This window comes from Anguilla rostrata, chromosome 13 (genome assembly GCF_018555375.3).
Source record: "Anguilla rostrata isolate EN2019 chromosome 13, ASM1855537v3, whole genome shotgun sequence".
In the NCBI taxonomy this organism is placed as follows: Eukaryota; Metazoa; Chordata; class Actinopteri; order Anguilliformes; family Anguillidae; genus Anguilla; species Anguilla rostrata.
This window is the reverse complement of record NC_057945.1, coordinates 38,889,801-38,916,995: the sequence shown is the minus strand read 5'-3', so window position 1 is coordinate 38,916,995 and position 27,195 is coordinate 38,889,801. Positions and strand designations below refer to the sequence as shown.

The 27,195-nt window shown below is 42.4% G+C and overlaps 3 protein-coding genes across 14 annotated transcripts in view; all 3 read left to right on the top strand.

Annotated features, from left to right (window-relative positions):
• LOC135237270 (transcriptional enhancer factor TEF-5-like) overlaps positions 1-11,247 on the top strand; it is a 36,091-nt gene extending 24,844 nt beyond the window's left edge. For 4 of the 11 annotated variants that reach the window (XM_064304206.1, XM_064304212.1, XM_064304211.1 and 1 more), the window contains 9 exons: positions 598-609; positions 3,927-4,055; positions 4,923-4,966; positions 5,102-5,217; positions 5,719-5,855; positions 6,424-6,597; positions 7,021-7,164; positions 7,754-7,906; positions 8,448-11,247. In XM_064304206.1, coding sequence (XP_064160276.1) covers positions 598-609; positions 3,927-4,055; positions 4,923-4,966; positions 5,102-5,217; positions 5,719-5,855; positions 6,424-6,597; positions 7,021-7,164; positions 7,754-7,906; positions 8,448-8,561 — 1,023 coding nt within the window. In that variant the 3' untranslated portion in view covers positions 8,562-11,247. The remainder of the gene's footprint in view (positions 1-597; positions 610-3,926; positions 4,056-4,922; positions 4,967-5,101; positions 5,218-5,718; positions 5,856-6,423; positions 6,598-7,020; positions 7,165-7,753; positions 7,907-8,447) is intronic. The other 7 variants (XM_064304208.1, XM_064304214.1, XM_064304213.1 and 4 more) reach the window with 3 other exon arrangements.
• Positions 11,248-12,308: 1,061 nt separating this feature from the next.
• LOC135237661 (CMRF-35-like molecule 4) lies at positions 12,309-17,742 on the top strand. Its single transcript, XM_064304988.1, has 6 exons — positions 12,309-12,526; positions 13,098-13,421; positions 13,899-14,055; positions 15,742-15,857; positions 16,290-16,327; positions 16,671-17,742. Exons 1-6 carry the CDS (start codon positions 12,493-12,495, stop codon positions 16,830-16,832), a joined length of 831 nt encoding a protein of 276 aa, XP_064161058.1. The 5' UTR covers positions 12,309-12,492; the 3' UTR covers positions 16,833-17,742.
• Positions 17,743-19,083: 1,341 nt separating this feature from the next.
• LOC135237660 (high affinity immunoglobulin gamma Fc receptor I-like) lies at positions 19,084-26,927 on the top strand. Of its 2 annotated transcripts, none has more exons than XM_064304987.1 (6): positions 19,084-19,165; positions 19,526-19,561; positions 19,670-19,957; positions 22,445-22,723; positions 22,967-23,266; positions 25,729-26,927. In XM_064304987.1, the coding sequence occupies exons 1-6, from the start codon at positions 19,117-19,119 to the stop codon at positions 25,839-25,841; spliced, it is 1,065 nt and encodes a 354-aa protein (XP_064161057.1). In that variant the 5' UTR covers positions 19,084-19,116; the 3' UTR covers positions 25,842-26,927. The 2 variants fall into 2 exon arrangements, with proteins under 2 accessions (XP_064161057.1, XP_064161056.1); XM_064304986.1 differs by having other exon boundaries at positions 25,717-26,927.
• The last annotated feature ends 268 nt before the right edge of the window (positions 26,928-27,195 follow it).

The following is a 27,195-nucleotide window of genomic DNA, read 5'->3' as shown; positions in this document are numbered from 1 at the left end:
CTGGGCCTCTTCTTTGGTGTTTGTTGAAAACCTGCTTTCTCAAACGCTCACATTCTTCACTCCTCATCTTATTGCTAATTTCTGCCTCAATAAGTACTGACTGTACTTAATTTTCTTTCTTTCATATTTATGTAATTAGGTCTGTGTTAAATCTAAAAGGGGCAAATAATTTCACGTGTTCAACAAATCTTAAGTGATCATTTGCTTTTGTTTTTTTTTTTTGTTTTTTAAATCATAACACTGTTAGGGTACCGTTTAAGTACAAATGATCCTGGCTGTTTTGACATTGATAGACAGGGTGGTGGCAAACTCAGTCAGTGATTGAACAGAAGTGCACTTTAGGTTACGATCATCCAACTGACAATACTTATGCTTCCCTAGAGCAGAAGTGAGAGAATTGTCCACTTTTTGAACCATCGATCACCAGAGATCAAAGGCTCTGAAAAACAAGCAGTCCACTGAATTGCTATTTTTGTTGGGTTTTTTTTCCCCATTTCAGTTTTTTTTTAGACAGGAAGCAAATGTCTTCACACAGTATTGTGCAGTTAACCACATTCCTTTGAAGGACACTAATGGACTCTCTTTCCTTTGATTCAGGCCATGAATTTGGTAAGTGTTTGACCTTTAGCAATCTGCTTCGCCTGCTTAGCTGTGCGTTTTAGCCACCCGCTGCTTCTCCCAGCCTGTTGCCCACGTTAGCACTGCCCGTCACCCAGGTTAGCCCTGCCCGTCACCCACGTTAGCCCTGCCTGTCACCCAGGTTAGCACTGCCCGTTACCCACGTTAGCACTGCCCGTTACCCACGTTAGCACTGCCCGTTACCCACGTTAGCACTGCCCGGTACCAGTTAGCACTGCCGTTACCCACGTTAGCACTGCCCGAGCCCATGTAGCACTGCCTGGTACCCACGTTAGCACTGCCCAGCTCCCATGTAGCCCTGCCATGTACCCACTTAGCACTGCCCAGCTCCCACATTAGCCCTGTCCATTACCCACTTAGCACTGCCCAGCTCCCACATTAGCCCTGTCCGTTACCCACATTAGCACTGCCCAGCTCCCACATTAGCCCTGCCGTTACCCACATTAGCACTGCCCAGCTCCCAATTAGCCCTGTCCGTACCCATTAGCACTGCCCAGCTCCCCATTAGCCCTGTCCGTTACCCACTTAGCACTGCCCAGCTCCCACTTAGCCCTGTCCGTTACCCACTTAGCACTGCCCAGCTCCCACACGTTAGCCCTGTCTTACCCACGTTATTGCACTGCCCAGCACCACATTAGCCCTGTTTCTTACCACATTAGCACTGCCCAGTTCCCACTGTTTAGCCCTGTCCTGTTACCCACTTTAGCCATCAACCCAGCTCACATTAGCCCTGTCCGTTACCCACATTAGCACTGCCCAGCTCCCACGTTAGCCCTGTCCGTTACCCACGTTAGCACTGCCCAGCTCCCACGTTAGCACTGCCCGTTACCCACGTTAGCACTGCCCGTTACCCACGTTAGCACTGCCCGTTACCCACGTTAGCACTGCCCGGTAGCCAGGTTAGCACTGCCCGTTACCCACGTTAGCACTGCCCGGTAGCCATGTTAGCACTGCCCGGTACCCACGTTAGCACTGCCCAGCTCCCATGTTAGCCCTGCCTGGTACCCACATTAGCACTGCCCAGCTCCCACATTAGCCCTGTCCGTTACCCACGTTAGCACTGCCCAGCTCCCACATTAGCCCTGTCCGTTACCCACATTAGCACTGCCCAGCTCCCACGTTAGCCCTGTCCGTTACCCACATTAGCACTGCCCAGCTCCCACATTAGCCCTGTCCGTCACCCATGTTAGCACTGCCCAGCTCCCACATTAGCCCTGTCCGTTACCCACGTTAGCACTGCCCAGCTCCCACATTAGCCCTGTCCGTTACCCACATTAGCACTGCCCAGCTCCCACGTTAGCCCTGTCCGTTACCCACTTTGGCATTGCCCAGCTCCCACCCACGTTAGCATTACCAAGCTCCCAAGTTAGCAATAGCACTTAATGGCTGTTATTTTCTGGCTGTCTGACCAACAGCGAGGACAGACAGCTTGAGGGCTCTGTTTTCTTTACCAGCAGGGCTTTCCTTTTGCATTTTTTTTTCTTCGTTTTAAGCAGGCTTGGCTTTCAGCATGTTGATTCGTCTATTCATTTGTGCGCAATCAACCTCTAATGGGCTGAAAAGGTGTTTGTACTTTACTGTCAGTCACATGAGGGTATCAAAAAGACTGAATCATGAGTGTATAATCGGTACATTAAATATGTATGAAAGCACACCTGCACACCTAGATAATAATACATTTTGCTCCTCAAGGTGGTATTGCTCAGTGAGAAATGGCTAAAATGCAGATAACAAATAGAGAATTCTAGGTTATGCTCATTTTATTTTGAAGGCATTGTATTTTATCATTTAAAATGGACACAGTGGCACTTTGATCAGTCTAATGGATTTTGGAATCCGGGCATCGACTCAAAGCGTCTTTGAGACTGAAAAGCACTATATAAAATAAATGTATTATTATTATTATTATTATTGTCGACTGTCACGGTGAGATTTGGAGTCATTTGCATTACACCAGAAACATATTTGGGCTCTTTAGAGTGTTTTTGGTTGGGTTGCAGAATTGCCTCAAATAGGCGGTTTCAAAATCAGTGCAGTTGGAGTTTGCCAACGACTGAAATAACTCTGTAAATCCACCTCAATGACCCAACTTGACCTGGTACCTGTGTTCCGTTTCTTTATTTTGTGACCTGTTGTTCAACCTTTGAGTATTAGGCTGGTCAGAAAAGCACAAAATATGCTTTTAGAGCAGGGCCGCCCAACCCTGTTCCTGGAGATGTACCGTCCTGTAGGTTTTCATTTCAACCCTAATTTGGCACACCTGATTCTACTAACCAGCAGCTGAACAGGATCTCTAGCTGGTTGAGTCAGGTGTGCTCTGTTTAGGGTTGGGGTTAAAAAAGGACAGTACATCTCCAGGAACAGGGTTGGGCAGCTCTGGTGTAGAGCTACAGTGGCATTGGTGGATGTCTCTCAGAAGTCTGGCCTTGGCCAGAGTTCACACTGTGTGGGCATGCACTCTTGTTTAGTCACCACACCATTCTGATCTGGGATCTGAGGGTTAACCACTTCCAATGGAAACCGCAGATGAGATTACAGGAGTTCAGGCCTGAGGTTTGGGCTGGTGGCATCATACTCAGGCCCGAATGCTAAAACATCACCACATGCTACACAAGCCAACTTCTGTCATAGAATGTAAGGAAAAATAATATTTGTCCGCTGTAGCAAGAGATGATGACTCTGTAAATGCCTCCTTTATCTCATGGCCTGCAGCTCAAAACTCATTGTTGCCATTCCATTCATTTATTGCTTTTAAATATTTTACCAGAAAGCGAAGTCATCTTGTCTAAGACTGTCTTCAGGCAACTAGCATTGCCACTAATGGCTATCCTTGCAAACCTTTCATTGAAAAAGTCCATCAGAAGGCTGTGCCTCTTGAGGTGACTGGATATTTAATACTTAATTAATGCTGATAACACCTGTTACCACCTGCAGTGTTTTCTGCCGAATCTGCAAAAATGAATTCCAAGTTAGAGATATTTGCTGAGTGCGGCATTTCAGAAGCCATTCCCAGCAGATGTTTGGGTCCATGCCACTAATGGAATGTCATACTAGCGTCAGCTGATCTGAAGCATTTATGGAGATGAGCAGGCAGAGTTTTGAAGGAGCAAAGTGGGATTGTGGTAGATTAGCCGGTGGATCTGTGGTGGATTATAAAACAGGAATAGCGTATGTGTGTGCGTAGGTGAGACCGTAGCACTGGCTGTGTCTCTGGAGCGCGTGATTGGCTGTTCTCCAGCCAGACTCGTCCTCTCTCTCTCTTTCTCGTTCTGTCCATTTCGTCACAGGATCAGGCCTCCAAAGACAAGGCTCTGCAGAACATGGCGGCGCTGTCTTCAGCTCAGATCGTGTCTCCCAGCCTAATGAAGAGCCCCCCGCCCTCGCTGCCCCAGCCAACCTACCCCGCCTCTGCCAGGGTAAGCCACACCCCTGCCAGGGCACACCCCGCCCCTCCACGTTTAAGCCCTGCCCCTGTCAGGATAAGCCACACCCCTTTCAGGGCAAACCCTGCCCCTACCAGTGTAAGCCCTGCCCCAATCAGGATAAGCCCCGCCCCTGCCAGGGTAAGGCACACCCCTGCCTGTGTAAGCTCTGCCCCTGTCAGGATAAGCCACACCCCTTTCAGGGCAAACCCTGCCCCTACCAGTGTAAGCCCTGCCCCAATCAGGATAAGCCCCGCCCCTGCCAGGGTAAGCCACACCCCTGCCTGTGTAAGCCATGCCCTTGTCAGGATAAGCTCCACCCCTGCCAGGGTAAGCCCTGCCCCTCCACGTTTAAGCCCTGCCCTTGTCAGGATAAGCCACACCCCTGCCAGGCTAAGCCCCGCCCTTGTCTGGTTAAGCCACATCCATACCAGGTTAAGCCCCAGTCCCACAGCTGCCATGGTCCACAGCAGGAAGAATCAGGCAGGAATTCGCCTTGGATAAGAGCATCTGCCTAATAAATGTAATCATGATGCGAAAATATAGAATCTTTATCTATCGTGTAGTAATCAACAACCTGTAGTAATCAACAACTTATGTCATCTTTTCAGATTATGCTGTACCATTATTGTAAAGCAGTATTATTTTAGCGCACCAATCTCAGAAGATTATTGGATAGAGAAATGTAGATGCGTGCAAATTCATCTCTAGAAGATTTGTTTTGACTCTAGTCAAAAAATAAAGACAAAATAATTTATTTTGTCTTTATCTTTAGCAGGTCACAGCTGCTTGTGTAAGAGGTTTTGATTGATGTGTTTGGTGGAATTTTTCTGACCGTTGTCCAATCGTATTCCTCCACAGTTTTGGCCGACCCACATCCCAGGACAGCCTGGACCCTCTCAGGAGTAAGTTCCTTGTTTTTGGCTCAGTTCCAGTGGGCCCTGGTTAATGTTGGGGAAATCAGTGTCTGATTGCAAAGTTTCTGTGTAATTTCAGGTGAAAGAAAGCTTAACCGTAGATCTTATTCATTCCCCACACAGAAAGCTTGAGGCCACACCTGAAAGCTTCTCACCCAAAACCTTCTTTTCTAGCATCAAACCGTTTGCACAAACCCACTACCCTAATCTGCAAGGCCCAGTGCCCTCCTCTATGTCATGTGAGTATCAGATGTGAAACTGTAAGAACTGCATTCATTCTTGGCTTCCTAGTCAGTACAGCAGCTAATCACTGCAAACATTGATGCTTATTTCTTTCTTTGTTTAAATAGTTTCTTATTCAGTTGTATCAAATTTGGCTGATAGTCACTGGGAGTATTTCATGACATCGATGCGCATTTCTTCAGTTGTTTAAATGATGTCTTATTCAGTTGTTTAAATGATGTCTTATTCAGTTGTTTAAATGATGTCTTATTCAGTTGTTTAAATTATGTCTTATTCAGTTGTTTAAATGCTGTCTTATTCTGTTGTTTAAATGATGTCTTATTCAGTTGTTTAAATTATGTCTTATTCAGTTGTTTAAATGCTGTCTTATTCTGTTGTTTAAATGATGTCTTATTCAGTTGTTTAAATTATGTCTTATTCAATTGTTTAAATGCCGTCTTATTCTGTTGTTTAAATGATGTCTTATTCAGTTGTATGCATCCTTGTTTCTCCGGCAGCATACGAGCACCTGGCGCCCCCTCTCGCCCCGTCCGCCATGGCGGTGCCCATGTGGCAGGACCGGGCCATCGCCTCGTCCAAACTCAGGATGCTGGAGTATAGCGCCTTCCTGGAGGTCCCCAAGGACGCGGACACGGTGAGCTTTTAAAACGGCACCCAGACTGCCTGCCTGAAAGAGCCAAACCCTGGCTTAGGGTTAGTTTTGGCATGCCCAACTTTGAATAGTATTATTTTTATAAATACTGTAGCTTTTAGAAATCTGATGTGTACCAGCCATGTACATAGTATGGGGGAAATTCTATGGCTCAGAACAGTGATGTACCTGTGTTTCAATACCATAACATTCAGTGACAAACAAATGCCTGACTTCCTCCGAATGTCCCGCATGTGGCAGCGAGTCTAAATTCAGCCGTTTTTGAATGTTGCTGGATGCACGTGTGACCGTGATAGCAAAGGATTCCCTGGAGCATCACCTTGTGCCAACTGTTATTTAGGAATAAAGACACTTTGTACAAAGAAACCAGTTTCTCTCTGTAGCAGCGACTTGCAGACATTAGAAGCGGCTTCTCAACACATCGGAGATATTTTTGGCCGGCTGTTCTGACTGCAGACTTCCTGTCCCCCGTCCGTCCCTCTTTTCCTCTCCCTCTCCTCCTCTCCCCCTCTCCCCCTCTCCCCCTCTCACCCTGTCCTCCATGCTACAGTACAGCAAGCACCTTTTTGTGCACATCGGGCCGTCGAGCCCGTCCTACAGCGAGGCTCTCCTGGAGGCCGTGGAAATCCGGCAGATCTACGACAAGTTCCCCGACAAGAAGGGCGGGCTGAGGGACCTGTACGAGAAGGGCCCCAAGAACGCCTTCTTCCTGGTCAAGTTCTGGGTGAGTCCTACCTTTCTAACACCAGAGACAAGCTGTACAGGTTAGTCAACTCGCATGTCAGTCTTAACTCACAGCTCATATGAGGTGAAATTACAGGTCCTGGTGGAATGTGTCATGTGAATTAACTAAACTGCCTAAAAGTATGTCAGGTCCCGCTCCAAAATGTGGAGCCATGGCAAAGGAACTGTGCTTATAGAATAGAGGTTGCGGGTTCAAATTGCTGGAGGGGCACAGCAATATTCCTTTTCAGCAAGGTACTTAACTTGAATTGCTTCACTAAAAACAGTGCTATGTGAATGAATTGAATGCAGAAATGTGAGCTGTGTAAAAGTTGTTGATAAGCTGCTTAGTGACTAACATTGGAGGGCACTGGGTGACTAACATAGAGGAGGGCACTGGGCCTAACACTGTGTCTCCTCTCAGGCTGACCTGAACAGCAGTGGTCTGCAGGACGGTCCTGGCTCCTTCTATGGAGTGAACAGCCTCTACAGCAGCAACGAGAACATGACCATCACCGTCTCCACCAAGGTCTGCTCCTTTGGCAAGCAGGTGGTGGAGAAAGTTGAGGTGAGCTCACTTCCTCCTTCCTGTTTCCTGCTTCCTCCTCTTAGGCATTGCCCATGGCCTCATTCTTACTGACTATAAAGAGTATATGAACTATGAATTATGATGTTTTATCTAGAGTCCTCCTTGTTATAGTATTAAGCAGTGGTTCCTAACCATGTTTCTGTAGGATTCCACTCCAACCCTAACAAAGCACACCTCATACAACAGCTAGAGATCTACCGTCCTGTAGGATTTCACTCCAACCCTAGCAAACACACCTCATTCAACAGGTTGAGATCTACCGTCCTGTAGGTTTTCACTCCAACCTTAACAAAGCACAAAGTACACGTCAGTCAACAGCAAGAGATCTTGCTGAGCTGTTAATTAGTAGAGTCAGGTGCACCAAATTATGGTTGAAATCAAAACCTAGATCTCCAGGAACAGGGTTTGGAACCACTGGTGTAAAGTACACTGAACATGCATACTCAACAGAATCATAGATTTAAATAAGCGAGGAGCACTGATTTAAAGCCGAAGAGGTCTTTAGTCAGACATGTGGCACCTCAGGCCGTTTTTAAAGTGTAGTTTCGCCTGATCTTTGCCGTCCCAGACGGAGTACGCTCGGTCGGAGGGGGGGCGGTACGTTTACCGAATCCAGCGCTCTCCCATGTGCGAGTACATGATCAACTTCATCCACAAGCTGAAGCACCTCCCGGAGAAGTACATGATGAACAGCGTGCTGGAGAACTTCACCATCCTGCAGGTGAGCGGCCCTGCATAATAATCACAACAGCACCAGTGCGCTTTAAAGCACTTTTCCTAGCGGTTAGAGAACAATATGGGTGATTCTTTAAACAATTATTATTATTTTTTTAATGAACAACGAGGAAAGTGTCAGAATGGATGTGCAGTATAAATAGTTCATTTATCTCTGTAGTGAGGTCCAGTTAAGTAGTCTGTCTCAGCTGCTCATGAATATGAGAACTATGGAATTCCTGTGAGGTGTGCATGTGAAATTATAACTGCAGGTCGTTTTCTGTTCTACGATGGAAGCAGCAGTTCAAATTTCCTCAAAAAAAAGAAAAGAATTTCACTATTTCAGTGTGAAGTATTGGAGTTTTAAAATAAACCAGAAAATTACAGATTTAATGCTGGTTTAACTCAAACTTGGTCAAGTTTCAAACTTTTTGACCTGTTGCGTGGTGTTTGTAGCTTCCAACCTGTAGGTGGAGCAACAGAGTCATAAGAATCATAATTATAATCATAATTTGTTACTTTTTTTTTTTTCCTTTCCCACCTTTCAGGTTGTGACCAATAAGGAGACTCAGGAGACTCTGATGTGCATTGCATTTGTCTTTGAAGTGTCGACAAGCGACCACGGGACACAATATCACGTCTATCGGCTGGTCAATGACTGAGGGTCCTACTGGGAAGGCGGACTGGAGCACAAGCTGTCCTCGGACTGCCTGACTACAAATGAAAAAACACACACACGCGCACACACACACGATCCCAAAATGTTGAACAAAGCAAAAATAGCAAATATCTATGATATGAAGGTGGAGTGTCTCTACTTTCATGTTTGTAAAATGGGAAATATATGAAGTTTTAAAAAGATTGAAACAATGGTGCACTTCTTTGTTTAACGATAGTTTTTCCACATATGTATATGTGTAAAACAAAGCAGGTTGCATTCATTGCATTTGGAGATATATATTATTTTTTATATATTAGGGGCATTATGGTTCATGGCTTATTCACTGTTTGGTACGTGTCAGTACACTGTATAAAAATTGCAGTTAAAAACTGAAAACATGTCGAAATTTGAACTTTATGAAGTGCGGTTCATTTAGATCACAGTGCTATTGAAACATATGAATGTAAATAGCTTGAGAAACGGAAATAAATTTTCCTTAAATAGTTTTACAGAATTTAGCTTTTAGAAATCTTTGGATCATGACAATGGGAGGTACGGTAGTCTTCATTTCTGTCAGCGTTACTGTTGACAGGTTAGCTGGAGTTCTAGCATGTTCCCAATCATGTAGTTTTGACTGTGGCGTACAGACATTGGCTTTCAGCATCTATGGACAGTCATGCAGTAAAACAGAATCTGTGTGTTTTGCGTGGGTGCGCCACCTACTGTTCACTGGGTAGTACAGCAGTCCCACACGCACGTTGATTAATGGAAAAAAATGCTGTCTATGCATTCGTATGGATGAAAACCAAATGGAGGATGTGACTGTTAATCTGCGGTTCCTTATTGTGGATAGGTGTGTCGCGTTCTTTTCGCCAAAAATGTTGCTCAGAATATCTGCGTGTCCCTGAAGGAGAGCTAGCCATGGGTGTGTAGCACTGCTAGCCGTCACCTCAGTGTCCCCTCCCAAAACCCCTTTACCTTCTCCATTTACATCCGCCAACTCAGCATAAATAATGTTCGTCTATGACACCAATGTATTCCATTACAGCCCAAATATATTTATATATATATATACATACATACAAATGTACATACATTATATTTTGAATATGTTTTTTCAGGGATAATGTGGTTTTCTGTTTTTTAGGGGATAGCAATTTTTTAAAGTAATATTTTAACTTTATCGTTCTGGTGGTAAAGCGAGAGGAGTGGAGAGAGAGAATGTTCAATATCCCTGCCCCAGCCAATGGGAAAGAGTAGCCTGGTCATGTGCTCCTGACATGTGACTTACTGTATGGCTTTAGGCATCTGACAGGTCCGAGGCTGGGATTCAATCAACGTTCCTAAAATCGGTTAATTCTTGCTAACAGCCAAAAGCAATAATTCTGTTTTCCTACACAAACACAGTTTGCTGAGTTCAGCAATCACTAAAATGTCAAACTGAGTTTGGGAAGGAAGTACGAGTACATGGCATTCATTTTTAGTCAAAGTTAAGGGCGAATGTTGATTGAATCCAGGCCTATGGTTATTGTGTAGCTACAAGCCACTGGGTTTGTCTCTGTGCTGTGCCTTATTGCTGATGACTACCTCCGGTCTTGCGTGAGCACAATTAAAACAGGGAGCAGTAGTACAACTGTGGACTGAAGCTACAATTGGTATTTTTCTACGGTATGAGTCCTCGAAGCGCCGTTTTTAGGCAGGGAGAAACGTTTAGAGGGAGAAAGGTTTCTCTCTTCTTTACATGGTGATGCTGTGCGTTTGAATCCGTGTGCTCGTCGGTTTGATTTATTATCCTTGGCCAGGTGATTTCTTTGAAGTGGAGGGGGAATACCTCTAACTCGCGGGGATTCGCGATTTTAATGTTTGTCGTTAGAAAGCCGTGAACAAGCTGTTCGCCAGAGACAGCCTGCACTCACAGCACGTCCTGTATCGGCTGCGGTTGCAAATCTGCATAGCATAAACCTTTCTGCACCTGCATGGGAGAATGGGGGGGGGGGGGGGGTTGCAGTTGAAGACAGGATGAAATAAATCTTTTTTTTTTTTGTTTGTTTGTTTTTTGTTTTTATTAATGGAAATGTGAGTTCTGGAAACCGAGGGATAAAATGTTTCAGACTGAGAACTGGAGGGAAACTGTTACTGTGTGTCTTCATTACGATCAAACCCTCGGAGACAAGCAGTAACATACATAACACACTCATCCCTTGGGTTTGATGTGGGAAGAATCCAGCTGGGTTTGAGGGTTTGAAGTTGGAATGATGGGTAGAAGAACGCCGGTAGTCACATGACCCTTGGAATGCACTGCATCCAATGTACTTCCGGTCTTGTAACAGCAGTGGCCTTTACTGACTTTGTTATTTGTCTATTTAAAAAAAAAAAAAAAAAACACTTTTTATATTTTTTCCTTTCTTGGAATCTCAACTGGAGGTACGTATCTCGGTTGAAAATCATGTTTGTTAACGTTGACAATCGTGAGATGTGTTTCATGTGTGTTACTCTGATCAAATGGAGTGGGGGTTGGGGGGGGGAGGGGGTGTTGAGTCCTTGTTTTCCTGTGGGGTTTTGCACTCTTGTAAAGTCTGTTGTCCGAAAATCCGATTGGCTGCATCATATGACCTGTGTACTGTGTGTAATCTTTCCATTAAAAAACTGTGGGTCCCTAAAACCCATTTTACTTTTCAGAAAACACACCAACTGCCTATGGACTGCATTCATTCATTCAAATTTTACTGTGTGTTACCCTCAGTGTGGATGTTTTATCACCTCACAGGTTGTGTGTAATGTGTCCATTGCATTATCATCTTAGACAGAATATGAACACGCACTTCTTGTGTGAAAAGTTCTCACTCATGTAGAATTAACACAGCACTTCCCGTGCCGTTGCCATGCCAACCAGCTCTCACTTCTCTCCTGTCTGCAATGCATTGTGGGTATGGAATGTTACTTTTGCAGCAATGGGCTTTTGAAATGAAGTCATCCTTTACACTGTAGGTTCACAACAAAATTACACAATCTTATTTGTTGCTTTTCAGAAAGCACGGCCTTTTACATTTAGTTTTTTATCGTTTTTTTATCGACAGCTAAGAGGAGCAGCTAAGAGACATGCGTGTGTGCGTGCATATGCGTGTGTGTGTGTTATGTGCTTGTGGGTGTGTTGTGCACTTGTGGTAGTGTGTGCATGCTATGTTTGTGTGTGCGTGTGCTGGTCTGTGATTGTGCCCGTAGTGACGGAGACGGATGTGCACAGTGGTAGGATCGTTGTAACGAGTTGTAGGTGTCCGGGTAGGACTGCGTTGTACCTTGGCAGTACTTATGCATGTAGTATATATCCACTGTTAATGGTACATGAAGCTATGTAAAGTTGTGTAAGTCTTGATAAGAGTTTGCAGCCGTAAGTAGGTAATGTGTATGTGTGTGCAACTCTGTGGTATGTGTGTGTTTATTTAACATTTATTTACCCAGGGTAGGTTCGCTGAGCACTGATGCTGTTTTGCAGGAAGCCCTGCTTCACACTCAGACACATTCACACCTGGGAGCTGCCCAGTACAACTTCAGTCCTCTATTGTTGGCCACTGAGCAGCTCCACTGGAGGGAGAGGACATTTTTTTAGCCAATTGAATCAGGGGATGAGTTTTTTTTTTTTGTGCATGCATATATGTTTGTGTGTGTTTGTGTGTGTGTGTGTGTGTGTGGTGTTGTGTTGTGCAGTAGAGAGGCACAGCAGTAGCTGAAGATCTCTGCATTCTCACACCCAGCTATTGTCATTTCTGGAGGAAATGGTAATAGCTGGCTGTGAGTAATACACTATCTGAAGATGAGAACAAACACCAGAAATAGGAAGCTTTCACTGAAAAAAAAAAAGATACAGACCCTGTGTTAAAGAGAGAAGTTATTCCGCTCGTAGGTTTCATTCAGCTTCAATATTTACCTCAGTAATGGAGCGCATTCTGTTTCTGGCTCTTCTTTCAGGTACAGAGGGACTTTTCAACTCATTTTATTTACTCTCTGTGCAGGTTTGGGGATATATATCAGTGTCTGTTGCAGTTTTTAAAGTGCCAATAGGTTGGAACGTTATACAGATTATAATGATAATGCCTAACATGTCAAACAAATCGTAAAATTAAAGTTTGTTGTGCTAAAAGCTTAAAATGTAAATACCTTTTTATCCAGTATGTTATGCTGCTTGAGGTGGCAGTCCAGTAGAAAGGGTCGGGAACTGGGCCGGTAATTTAAATGCTGTCAGCTTGATTCCCGATCAGAGGATGCTTTGGTTGATGCATGTGAAAGTGCAGTGCTGTGCAAATTGCTATGGATAAGAGAAAAGCCAAAATGTCATGCGACTGTATCTTGTCAGGTCTACTAACAAATTTTAAGATTTTAAAAGGAAGCAGGATATTGCCGCCTGGAAGGTGACCGTTGGGTCTCACGAGACAAACAGGAACTGTATTTATTGACTACTTTTTGGTGATTCTGCGTCTTCCCTGTCGTCGCCTACTGAACCCCAGTGCGCTGTTTCTTTCTGTGCTACGCTGTCCTTCAGGCATCCAGGGAAAAGACATCTGGGGTCCCGCGGTCGTCACGGGCCGCAAGGGCGAGTCTCTGTCTTTCTGCTGCGGGTACGACGAAGTCTACACCCGCAAGGAAAAGTACTGGTGCCGAGGGGAGAGCTTTAGTTCGTGCCGCACCGTGGTGACGAGCTTAGGCCCGCGAAGTGGACGCACCTCTCTCGAGGACCACAGAGGTAGCAGAAAGTTTTGCGTCACCATAAAAGACCTCACAGTGCAGGACAGTGGGGCGTACTGGTGTGCCATGGACTTATGGATAGCCGACAGTCACGTGGCTGTTGCTCTCAGCGTCGATGCAGGTTAGTACTGGCTCACCACACCTGTGGTATTGATGAAGTGTAGTACAGTCATCGGTATTATACGAGAGCCCAGTTTTATTGCTTTTTTTTTTTTTTGATGTACATTGGCAATATTTGAAGAATCATTTCTTCAGACCCACCACTGGCACTGACACCTGGTTTTCAGTCCACAAACTGCAAAGATTGAATTATTTTGTTTTTGGCATGCTAGGAGGTGACAGTTCAATGATAATGCAAAGATTGATGAGGTATTTCCATAGTGGGTTAAACATTAGTTGTCTGTTCCTGATTATTGTTACTTTCAAACACCGTAACATATTCCTGAGGCACAAATAAAGTATTTGGCTTTATTGCTAATGTGGGGGGGGGGGGGGGGGTGGGGGGGTTTAGTGACGCTCACGCGTGCTTTCTGGACAAGCGCATCTCAGCAGTCGTGAGATTCAGGGATTTAAACTGCCCCCTTCTGTCCCCTAACAGCGAGACCAGTGACCCCATCGAAACCAAGCACAGCGAGCCCCACGACTAAACCAGCGACCACAATCGCACCCAGCCCCTCTGCGGGCCCCCCCGCGGCGACTAGCGCGGCGACTCTGGAGCCCCCAACCACCCCGCCGTCACGGAGAAACGAAACCGGGTGAAGTACTAAGCCTGTTTCCTGTGTCGCACTCTATAGTCCTCATGTGAGCTACATCGGGGAAGATACCCTGTTACAGCACACGGGGGTTTGCTAACAGTGGAATAACTGACCGATAATGTAATAACTGTTGCTCTAAGTGCCAATGAAAATGTAATATACATTTTTTTAAATGTAATAATTTGATCAATACTGTAAAAACTAGACAAATTATTACATTTATTGGTCATTTATTACATTAGCTTGTGGGTTAAAAAAAACGTTGGATAAAGGTTACTGCTTGTTCTGAGTAATTATTACATTATTGGTCGATATTATTACATTACTGGACTTCATTACACTTTTGTTGGCACTAAGAGCAACATTTTATTATATTATTGGTCAGTTATTACATTATCAATCAGTTACTACATTATAAGCAGTTCCAAGGTTGCATTTTATGTTCACATTTTAGACATTTAGATGGTGTTTTTTTCCCTCAAAGCAATACAGCTTGCATTGACAGACAGTTCAATCAATCAATCAATCAAACTTTATTTATATAACACCTTTCAGACAAATCAAATTGCAATTCAAAGTGCTTTACAAGCGATTAACAAAACATAAAATGTTAAAATGGATTTAGAGACTAATGCACACCCAGTGGAATAAGACAACAATAAAAGGTGGATAGTTAAGATAATAAAAGATACATAAAATATAATACAAACAATAAAAATAACAAGAAATAAAATAATGAGATATTACACAAAGTAAATCTTATTAAAAAACAGTGAAATGTTAATAATTTTTTTTTTTAATAATAAAATAAAATGCATGATCAACAGTAAAGTGTTGACAAAACAAAATAGAATAAAATAAATAATAATGATGATAATAAATAAGTGTAAATACTAAGACCATAAAATTATAAAACACTACATAAAAGCCAGACTGAATAGATGGGTTTTTAGTGTATGTTTACAGTTCATTAGTGCAGCTGGATGTTTCATTGAATATGAGATGCATCAGCAGGGCCCCACCTGGGAACTGAAGACGCCACCTTGGAGGTGCCAGCCCAGTTCCCTACGCCGTTCCTCAGGGTGAAAGTGTTCACTTCACAACAAAGGAGGGATTAAATGTACTTTCCAGATTCAAGCCTTGAATAGATAGGCTTGTTCTGCTAAGAAATTTGATTGTGTTAGATGATTCATAAAACACCATGTTCTGATGACAGAAACACCATGACAATGATCGCCTGATTTCTTTTAATTCATTAATTGCTTTACCGATCCCAGATTCTTCCTCAGTGTTTCAGGTATGGCATAATTTGTCAGGTTTCAGCAAAACAATAATAATGAGAAATGTTTTGGCATCTTTGTGAAACACACCTTTGGTAAATCGAAAAGCATGTGCCTAATTACTGAACTGTTACTCATAACTGTACACTACCTCAGGCTTGATGGCTACCACTTAATCTTCAGCCATCTGGATTGACCGCATTTGGCTCAGCACCGCCATCTTTAAAACTTTCACTCTGCTCTGTGGTTTTGTGGTCACTGGTTTGAACTGTGGTACTGGATGTTTGCTGACCGGAACCACACTGTGTTTGAGCTGTGGTACTGGATGTTTGCTCAGCAGAACCACACTGTGTTTGAGCTGTGGTACTGGACGTTTGCTGACCGAAAGACACTGCTTGTGTTTCAGCTCAAAGAGGCCAGAGGAGCCCAGCACATTAACCATCCTGAGCATTTCTACAGGTCTCCTGCTCCTCTTCCTGTGTCTGGCCTGCGTCATGGCCACCGTCTGGAGACGTACTGGAAGTGAGTGTGTTCGGAAAGTGTGTTCTTGCACAAGCGTGCTTGGTGCCTGCAATAGCCTCAGAAGAAGGAAATGTACCAAAGCACCAAGCTCTGCTCAAACTATTGAGTTGCAGTTTGACTTTATGCCGTCTCGTAGAGCATGTGCTACTTCTGTTTGAGCAACCACCATGTACTGTGCCATTGGTTTTGTAAAAACATGGGATTTTTCCGTTCCTCAATCACTGTCTTTTTGAACAATCTGTGTGGCATAATTACATTCATTTATTAATTTATGTTGATATTATTACTGCTATTACGCGCTGTTTTACCCTTTATTAAGTATGTCCAATCGGGCGACGCCAGCGCGAACACCACTGAAAATGCACTGAAAAAAGTAAAAGTGCAAAAGAGAAGGGGATATTTATTTATTAGTGCTGTTTGTTCTGAACATAGGCAGAGGCGAGCTGGAGGGGAAAGGGGACAGTTCAAAGGTAAGCACTCTCTGCCCTCCTCAGTCCAACTGCTGTCTGAGCTGCCAAAACTTGCTGAATTAACTGACTGACCGTTGACTGGATTAAGGCTGAGTGCTTATGAATCCAGGTTTGCTTGTCAAACCTGGAAATACAGATTTTTCCCACAATTACTTAATTATTATTATTAATAATAATAACAATAACAATAATAATAAGAGTATAAAGCCATAGTTTATGCCAATCTATGGGAACTTTAGCAGACGACGCCAACAATAGCCCCCATGAGACACCACATTTGACATTACTAAGGAAATGGGTGCAAAGACTACATTTCCCAACTTAATTTTTCCCTCTCCTGTAGTCATTTGCCGAGGCCACCGAGATACAGTACGCTGAAGTAACTGTCAATACGAGAAGTCAGCCCCTGAGTGACTTCGTCATATATGGCAATTTGTATTTTCACACAATTGCTGAAGATCGGTCACAAGAGGGCAGTGTTGAGTACGCTGCGGTCAAACGCTGAAGAATCTCCGGTATAAGTGGAAGAGGAAGAGCGCAAGAGAATCTGGAATAATCTTCTCCAGCGCTGAAAAGATGCTTCATTTTCTCTAAAAGAGGGAGTGATGTTCTTCAAGCATAAATGTGTGGCATTTAAAAAATGTATATAACCTTTATTTGCTGCAAGAAAAAAAAAGTGATGTGATCTTTCAAATGTATTTTTTATATTTGTAAAATATTTATTCTGTATTATACAGCCCCGAGGACTGAAGGCACAGGTGCTGATATCTGATATTTATTTTTATTCTGTTTGAAGATGGGGGGCCTCATCTTCACCAAGTACAGTTGATTAGAGTCCAGTCTAATGAACTTTTAAATGTTTCTCTTAAAGCAGGTGTGATCAGCTTTGGCACAGTGCCAATTTGACGGGACTTTGGGCGTGTTTTTGAGTTTCTTTAGAAATGAAGTCACACAACGGTTCTGCCAGCCCTTCCTTCGTTTTTCCTGTTCTTTTTTCTTTTTTACTTTTTTGTCTTAATGTCTAAGATTCTGTCTCAGTTGTTTCAAAACCTGTTTGTTTGGTTTGGAAAGCAATGGTCAGAGTTTTCATGTTTGTGTTTTTTTTTAAATGGTATGGTTTTATCAAAGCTTCCTTGTCTGTTTTAAAAGTGTATAGCAGCAGACTGTATACAGTAGCAGATAATGATCTCCTTTGGTTTTGCCCGTTTGGGTAGTCTTACACTTCTTTGACTCAAGTGTAAAATGATGATCAAGTTAAGTGCACTGGACCCAATTTCACTTCTTCCAAGTCGGTATTGTTACTTTTTGTCATGTCTCCATTTGCATCAGTCCAAAAACTGTGTAGGACTAGCCTTTACTGCTTGGAGTGATTGAAATCTTCAGTGGAATGCTAAAATAAATATTTAGCCTGTGAATCTCTGTAGAACCAGTCCTTTGCCACAGAAGAACAAGTTTTCATCCGTGAATTTTAATTTCCTGTTGAGTATACAAGTAACAGTTCGTCGATTCTCCCTCTTTATCTATATTGGCACTTATTGCCTATATTTCCTTTATTTAGCTGGAATCTGCAGAGGTTAATTTAACTGTCGCACGACTTTGATGCTTGTACCTTGTATTAGGACATTTGATCTTCAGGTCAAAACGGTTTTTTGCAGGAACTCCAGGGCTGTCGGCAGCAGCACTTCCTGTGTGGTTTCCCGTGTTTATAATTATCCAGAGCATGGCTAACTTCTCTAATCTCCCTTTCCTTCCATTGCCTGTGTCCTTCGGTTGGACGCCGTCCATGCAGTAGATGCCTTTAGTAAATTACATTACATTACATTACAGGCATTTAGCAGACGCTCTTATCCAGAGCGACGTACAACAAAGTGTATAACCAAAACCAGGAACAAGTGTGTTGAAAACCCTAGAGGGAAGTACAGTACCAAGTGCAGGGAACGACCGCGTAGTTTAACTTGAACCCTGTAGGTTAATCTGATTAACACAACAAAAACAGCAACAAAGCAGTCTATGCAAATAAAACAAGCAATAGTTGAGTAGGCACAAGTGCAATAACTAAGTCAACTAAGATAAACACTAAATTAAGACTATAAAAACATTTTAAAAAATATTAATTTTTAATGACTGAAGACAGGCTTTCATCTCACAGAAATGACACAACCTCCCAGATCCATGTCGGAAATATGAATGTAGAGGAATGTGTGAGAGTGAATATTTGTAAGCCAATCAGCAACGCCTGTAGTCGCTGATCTGTGATCTATGGGAAAAATCACTTGTTCAAAATACCTTGCAACTGAAAATTTTCTGTGCTGCAACAGGTGCAGCTTATAATGAACACCTGCCTGGCTGTTACTATTCATAGAATATTTGCCATTACACCAGGCTGGCCTGCAGAGGATGGGCTCCCCCTCTACAGCCGGGTTCTTCCGGAGATTTCTTTCCATTGCAGAGTTGTTTTCTCACAGCCGTTTCAGTGTTTTTCTTCCCACTGGGGAGTTTTTATTAATTTATTTTACCTCATTTGCTTGCTTTTTGGGGGTTCGTGTCTGGTTTTGGGGGTTCATGTCTGGTTTTTCTCTGTAAAAAGCGCAATACAAATAAAATTGAATCAAACTGCAGCACAAAATCCCCACATCATGTATGCTCTGTGTGGGCATAAGAGGTCACTGTCGCCTATGGAGAGTTTATGAATACACAATTCGGAAACAATGATTTCACAATGAGGGTTTCAAAAATAAAGTGCTACTCAGCACTGATGACCACAATATGCAAGCCTTCCTTTGAGAGAGATGGTCACCAAAAATGCAATGGACAATTGGAAATTTTTCTACACAGTCCGTAAGTAACAAATAAATAATACATTTATGTGCATTATTTTTTTATTTTGGTTATGGATTTATTATTATTATTATTATTAGTAGTAGTAGTAGTAGTAGGAGTAGTAGCAGTAGTAGCAGTAGCAGTAGCAGCAGTAGTAGTATTAGTAGTAGCAGCAGCAGTAGTAATAGCAGTAGTATTAGTAGTAGTACTACTTCTGCAACTAGTACAGAGGTATCAAATCTTACGATGGATACCATATGTATACTTTTATCTGGATTGTATAGTTGTTTTGGATCTGTGGTGACAGTTTAGCTCTCTTTGGACATTATTTTGAAAGAAAGATTGCTTAATCTTTATATTTATCATTTTACTTCACAGTTCTACCCACCCTGATTAGCTTCACACAAAACGCCGGTAATCCTAAAATACTTTTTCGTACTTTTGGTTTCTGCTTCACGAGAGTGATTGTTAATCCCTGCTGTGCTTTTTTCGCGGTAACCGATTTCGTTGTTTCCGCTCTAGCGTCAGGGGTCCGGGTGGTGCTGACCGCGGACCCGCCCTGGTCACGCGTGTCGGCTGAAGAGACCGTGCATCTCACCTGTGAGGTGAAGGATTCCGAGCCGTCCGTCCGATGGGAATACAGCTGGAAGAAGCTGAGAGGAACAGAAGGAACCACGCTGTCCTCCTCTCCGGGAGAAGGGTCGTCTGCTTACACCCTGAGCCATGTGCGGGAGGATGACAGCGCCCAGTACTGGTGCGAAGCCAAGGCTGGAAACCACTCAGCTGTCAGCGCAACGCGCGCGGTCATCGGTATGTCAGCACGAAGCTCTGCTTCGCTCTTTTTTTATATTGATATATATACATATAGTTTTTTTTTTTTCAAAAATAACTACAACAAACAATGTTGGGGGGAGGGGCAACGCCAGCACACATTGAAATACATGTTTCATACTCTGGACAAAATAATATATAAAGTACAGTATATAGTAAACAATTAAAATAAGCTATTTTAAAATAAAGTCTGAGATGGCAGAACACGGGTTTGTCCATGCCTGCACAGTGGAGGGTCTCGCTTTATTAAGCTTCGCTGTAGTGTGTTCCAGATTCACAATTCTTTGAAGAGTGCAGATCCAGTATTTACGCATGTACATTGTTTCACTCTTCATGCCCGAGCCATAGGCAGTTTAAAGCACGGGTAAAAGCTGAGGCTTAAAGGATGGCAGAGGTATCAGTGTTTTGGGGCACAAAATGGCATTTGTATCAAGGATTGTTTTTAGTTTATTCGTTTTTTTTTTTTTTTGTACATGTAACAAGAGGCACATTAGACATTGGAGGACTGGTGGAAGCACAGTAGAACATTTGAATGTGAATGAGCATTTGCCCTCTTCCTGCTTTCCTCTAGTATTGCATGTTTGTCACATCGAATGATTTCAGATCTATAGATAAAATGTAAAAAAAGACAAAGGGGACCTGAGTAAACACAAAACACTTTTTTTTTTTTTAATCTGTTTTTTTAAAAATTATTACTTCATTTATATAATGGAGAAGTTATAACCTTTATCACAACGTGTGAGAACGACCCCCTTTAACTTAACTGGCTGCACCACCTGAAGCAGCAATAGCCACAAGCTTCCTATAATTTGATATCAGTCTTTCACATTGCTGCTGAGTAATTGTGGCCCACTCTGCTCTGTGGAACTGCTTTGAGAAAAAAACATTTTCGAGCATGAGCTGCTCATTTCAGGCGCTGCCACAGCATTTCCTTTGAAGTCAAGTCGGGACTTTCACTAGGACGCTCCAAAAATGTTTTATTTAGTTTCCTTTCAGCCCTCAGTTGAATATATCAGAGATATTTCTGCACACGGGTGCTACTATAGGAACAATATCATAACAAACACATAATTAATAATCAGATATTTGTTAAACAGTTACATATATACAGCATATACTGTTAAAAAGGCTGTTGTTAAAAAGGCTGTCCTGTTCCTTTAAGAGGTGGGAACTGATTAGCCAATCACTGGCCGGAAGCGGGAGTGCCTCCTGAATCGCGCGAGAAGAAAATTAGAGGAGAAAACACGGGAGCTCCGGTACAGCATAGCCGAACGCAAGTTCACAAGAACTTTTAGCTTTAGCTTAACGTTCTCTGTTCTGTTTTTTGTAATAAGGCTAGTTAAGGTGTTTTGTGCGTTCATGAAACCGTAAGTTGCCTTCCGGGTTTCCCGACCGTTGCATTTACTGTTCTGGAACTAAGCATTGTGCCGTTGTAATCGGTTTGAGCCTGTTTACCGTGTGCATTGACTAATGCTAGATGGCGTAAAGATTATTAATAATGCTTAGGATTTTATATAGTAAATGGATCGCCTTTTTGTGAGGTATTTATGTTTGTGGATGCATAATGGAAGCGAAATTAGTATTATTAGTTAGTTTATCGCTAGTGCAATTAAGTAAGGTACGTTAATCTGGGGAGTTGACCTACTTTCGGTCACTTGCGCATGCGCATTTAGTGCCCATGTGCCTTGCACGCGGAGGTGCATACTTTAGTCTCGTGTACCGTATGCGAATATCGCTTCCTAGGCAGAGAGGGTTCTGGGGAGTGTATTTTATAGGTTATCTTACAGACTGTAGGTTAAGTAGATTAATAGTGAATATACATGTTATGTTTAGGTAGATATTATTGGCAACATGTATATTGGAAAGAGTCTATTATGTACAACTAATTCTGTATTTTATATTTTGTTTATATTTGTAGAGACCACACACACATAAACACCCACACACACCCATATACAAAGCTATTTCACCTTGATCAATGCCAATAAAACCCTTCATTGCAACTACGGCCTGGTCATTGGAACCCCACCAAGAAGCAAAGCCAGAGTTCTGACCGACTCTCCACAGTGTTTTGAACCATCCATTCACCAGCATAGTAAACTATTTTTCATATACAGTATGTATAACATTTATGTTGCAGTCACGAAGATGAAAATTGTAAGCTCCAGGTAAACGAGGGATTTAAATTAAAGCACAAAGACATTTAAGAATAATTGATGAACATTAGAAATCAAATTCCTAATGCTTCAGAGATTACAGGAACTATTGGTTACAGAATTTGGCCAATAGTTGTTTCATTTGCTTACAGAGGGTCACCCAGGTCAATTTCAATGTTTTCATAATGGTAACACACTTCACAGTCTTTACTCTTAACAGTTTACTGGACCACTTATTTGTTTTGTTCTTGTGAAATCACTTTAATGAATTCCTCTCAGAGCGATTCTGTTTGATTTGGACTTTCTGCAGTTCACGCATTAGTGGTGCTAACCATGGAGCCTGGTGGCAGGAGGACATTCTACACCACAGAACAAGTGACTCTGAGCTGTGGGATTCGCAGCAATCGGACCGGCTGGAGATATCTATGGTACAAAGACGGACAGGAACTTCCTCTGGACAAGGCTACGGACACATACACCATTCAGTCTGTTGTTCAGTCAGACTCCGGAACATATATCTGCAGGGGAAAAAATAAAATCAAACCAATGTACACAGCCAGCAGCAACTCTGTCATACTCATGGTTTCTGGTAATTACTCGTTATTACTTTTGATAATTAATGCAGTCAAATCTGGCAAAAAATGTAAAAATTTATTTGAACTATTTGAATTTAATCACAACCATTTCATGGAGTTTTTAAGATGTGGATTCCATCAAAATGATAATTCAGATTTTACTTTTATTACTTATTGCTTTTGCTTGTTAATTTAACCTAATTTTTACTTTCACTGCATTCTTTAATTTTTTTATTTAATTATTATTTTATTTTTAGGACCCCAGCTGTCTGGCGTATTAACTCGTCCTCAGGCTGTGCTGACTTTGGAGACTGCATGGATAGAGATCTTCAGGTCAGACAGTCTGACTCTGAGGTGTCAGGTTGAGGGGAGCTCTGCTGAGTGGAACTACACGTGGTACAGAGATGGACGGCATCTTCCACTGGACCCCAGCGGGGACAGACTCACACTCACCGCTGGAAACGACTCTTACAGCAGTGAATATAAATGCAGAGGAAACAGAACAGGCCAACCGTCTTACACAGAGTTCAGCGAAGGATTTAGAGCACACAACATTGGTGAGTTCCACTCCTTTTGTCAGGCTATTAATGAAATGTGCCTCACCCAAGACCACTTCCTCCACCATCCTCCAAGCCCTCGTGGTGAGCACAGCGTGTGAAAGGAAATCACACTATCTTGTTTGCAATAGACGCAGTCAGTACTCCACAGTGCACCATGTTATTTTGAGCTTAAGGATAAGCAGTTGAAGCCAATCCATGCAGCTAATGCAGCCCACACGCAAAAGTAAGTGATTTTCTGTCACAACACAGCCTTGCTGAAAACGGCACACTACGCTAAAGGCTCTTGTGTGGTGTGTTTGGCTGAGGACAGGTTTAGTGGTGTTGTTACAGCCAATAGCAACAATACCCCTGAATTATTACAACCAGGAAGCAAAAATAACAGCATATAAATGCCACATCACACAAATAAAAAAATTAATCTCAACCTTTAATACAAAAAATACACAACATCTACACAACAAGGAAACTTCTGGGTCAGGGCAGGTATGAAAGACCTAGCTAGGTCTGCACCATGCTGTGAAGCTTATTTTTACCAACCACATCCTACGCAGCTACACTGACAGAAGCTACACCCACATACTCAACTCACCCCAGAGGTAATGAGATAATGTGATAAAAGGAAATGTGTGATGGTAGATAATCACACCTGGGTCAAATACGTACTTGTTTTGGATTCAAATACTTTTCTGTGCTCTATTGATCTTGCCTGGTGTAATTGATCAGATGCCAATATGACCAGAAAGTGGGGTTTGCACTTTTTGAGAGTATTTTATTGGTTCCAATACACCAGGCAAAATCAGTAAAGTGTAGAAAAATAGTATTTGAATCAAAAAAAATACATATTTGACCCAGGTCTGTAGATAACGATAGATTATGAAATACAATGTAATCAAAGATAATGTAATGAAACAAAATATTGTAGTAACAATTTCAAAAACAGTGAAACCAAAAGGCTGAACTAAAAGTTGTCAACAAATCATCACAGGTGTAAAATCCAGGTTTAGAAAGTAAACTTCCTCCCCAATCACCTGGATTTGATCATTAGGATAATTCTTCAGCCAGGAGGTAGAACTAAGTGAAATCAGCTGGCTGAGTCCATGGGTGGAAGAAACATGTGGCGGGACTTTTACCTTCTGAACCTTGGACTTTCCACCTCTGCAAATAATAGAACAAATTGCATATGTCTTAGTGTCCTCCTCCGGGGGCGGGGTATAGGGGCTTTTTTTAACACCAGTGTGCTGCTGTACACATTCCAAAGGTAGCAGTGTAGCATATTGGGTATGGGAATAGGGCCTGTGATTTACAAGTTGCAGGTTTGATACCCGGGGTGGTCCAAAGCTGTTGTACCCTTTGGGCAAGGTACTTATCCTGCTGTATGAATTCAATGTAAAATGCAAAAGTTTTGTAAGTTTCTCAGGATAGCGCTGATGCTTCATGTGGAAGTATGTTTGCACGTCTGCAATGACACGCTGGCAGGGGTGATGCACACAATTCTGGACTTTGTGCATATGCAGTCTCTGTGTGGATGAAAGCAAACTGTTCTTAGTCCAGGACTTTTGAGCCCTCCCCCCACATACAGTTGGAGTTGGAGTATCCAAATAACTCATTATGAAAGCATAAAAACGAGAGCACAATCATTGTGTGTTCGATTGTTGCGACTGTCCTTTGTGACCAAGTTGAAGCCTTGAATATTGTCTGCTGGCAATGTAATGCAGTTCTGATCGGGCCAATCGACTGACACACCCTCATCTCCATGGCTACCACATACCATGGTAATAGACAAACAGACACCAGGGGAAAAACCAAAACGAAAAAACAGAGAAGCGATGACTGTAGCCAGGGCTCACGTGAGGTGATTCATATCAAATGAAACCATCCAGGGACGGTTGGTTTTGGTTACATTTGCAATTTCCACGGTTATGCCCACAAGCACCAGCACTGCACGGTCCACAATCTCCAACAGGTGTAGGTGATGTAGGTGGATGTTTAGGGTTCCATCCATGAGGGGGGGGGGGGTGGGCGCAGGCAGGCACCAAAGGGGTCCTCAAACACACCACCCCCCTCCCCCAGTCTCAGTTAGCTAAATTCAGGAGACTGATAGCGGAGGGAGGGTTCCTGTTTTAGTGTATATAAGATCTGTACATTTTTTAAGATATTTTATTAACAATGTTGTATTTTGTTTAGTTTTACTTTTAATTATGTAGGCTAATGATAATAATGTTTATGTATCTATTATGTGCTGAGAGGAAGGACCACAGTGGAAATAAGTTTGTTTATAATATTTTAATAATTGTCAAATAAACTAAACTAAACTAAACTAAACTAAAAGCCGACGGGTTGCCGTTAACAGTGGCTGGTGGTGGCCACAGCTTCACAGGCTGCAAGTCTTAGAAAGTCCCTTAACTCTGAGTCTCACCTCTGTGGGTTTTTTTTAAATTTCCCCCCAGTTTCCTGCACAGTGGAGAATCTAGCACGGGTCGCTGTGGGGGCGGCCATCTTGCTCTTCCTGTCCGTCATTGTGAACGAAGGCTTTTGGAGGAGGGCGAGGAAGATGAGGAGGTGCTGCATTTGAGCCAACGATTGTCCCTGTCATGGAGAAAAAAACCTGGCTGCAAAACAGCAAATTAGCCGGTTATTGTGCAGAGATTATTTTAAAAGAGCACCCAGAAATACTCTCAGAGAAATTATTTGTACACAGTATAAGTTCCAGTGTTAACTCAACTCTTAACAGATAACATTTGACATTCCAGAGTGGGACCAAATGTTATCTGTTAAGAGTTGAATTAACACAGTAAGAGTTGAATTAACACTATAACGTTTACTGTGTAGCTTGCAATAAATGCTTGTACTTTCATCTGGAAATGTATTGTAATTTAAAAAAATGAATGCTTGTATGTGCTTGTAAGTAAATCTAGAAAATATTTCTATTTTTCTAAGCTTACACAAATACAATTTTTATGGATTTTTAAGGGGCATTGTACATCCAATATAAATTTTGTTCCCTGGATTTTTTATAGTACTGTCCTGGGTGAAAAGGTGATGGATTCCAACGTTTGGTCAAATATATTTCGATACAAATTCACTCTTTCACTGTTTCTTAATGTTGTTCAGGGTGGTTTAGTCCTAGTGCCACCATGTCGGAAAGTATTAATTCGAGCTGGCACTCAACCTTATGACTCAGGTACTACTTACTGTCACGACTGAATCATTACTCTTCCTAAGGTCTGGGAGTGTTGCTGCGTAAATGAGCTCGAAAACCAGTTTGTCTTCAGGACCAAATCTGAGAATCTCCTGTTGGGCTTAACCTCCTGAACACGTATGGCCTTCTGTTCCGTCTCACATGTCGAGCCAATTTTCCATTCCCATATTTTTACAGCCTTCTTTGTGTATTTCATTGATGTATCAGTTATTGTTATTTGTTTATATAAAGTCATTAGCTTATAGAAATTATATCACATGGGGTAAGATATATGCACACACTGTATTTAAATCTTCAAAACAAGTTTAATGATGCAAACATTCCAAATTCCGAAGGTGTCGGTCTCTCAGGTATTGCTGTAGGTGAAGGTCTTTGTAGGCCTTCCTTTGTGGGTATTGCCTATGTGTGCTTCATACTACATTTCACCCTTTGAACTAAAGATCATTAATGGGTACTTTTTTCTTTTTTTAAAACATTGCCCATTTTTTAAACTTTTATATGGGATTAAATCTTGCATTCAGGTGTTGTAAAACTTACAGATGAGACTGTGTTCGTTTGATCTGGAAGGAAAAGGGGAAAAAACCAAGGTGGGATATTGCATACTTTTGTTTAGTATTTGGAAACATAACAAGAATTTTACAGAACACATTTACTCATCGTTGCACCTGTTAGCTCCCCACCTCTTTGTAAATGCTGCTTGTCTAAAATTCTGACGCAACACAATTTT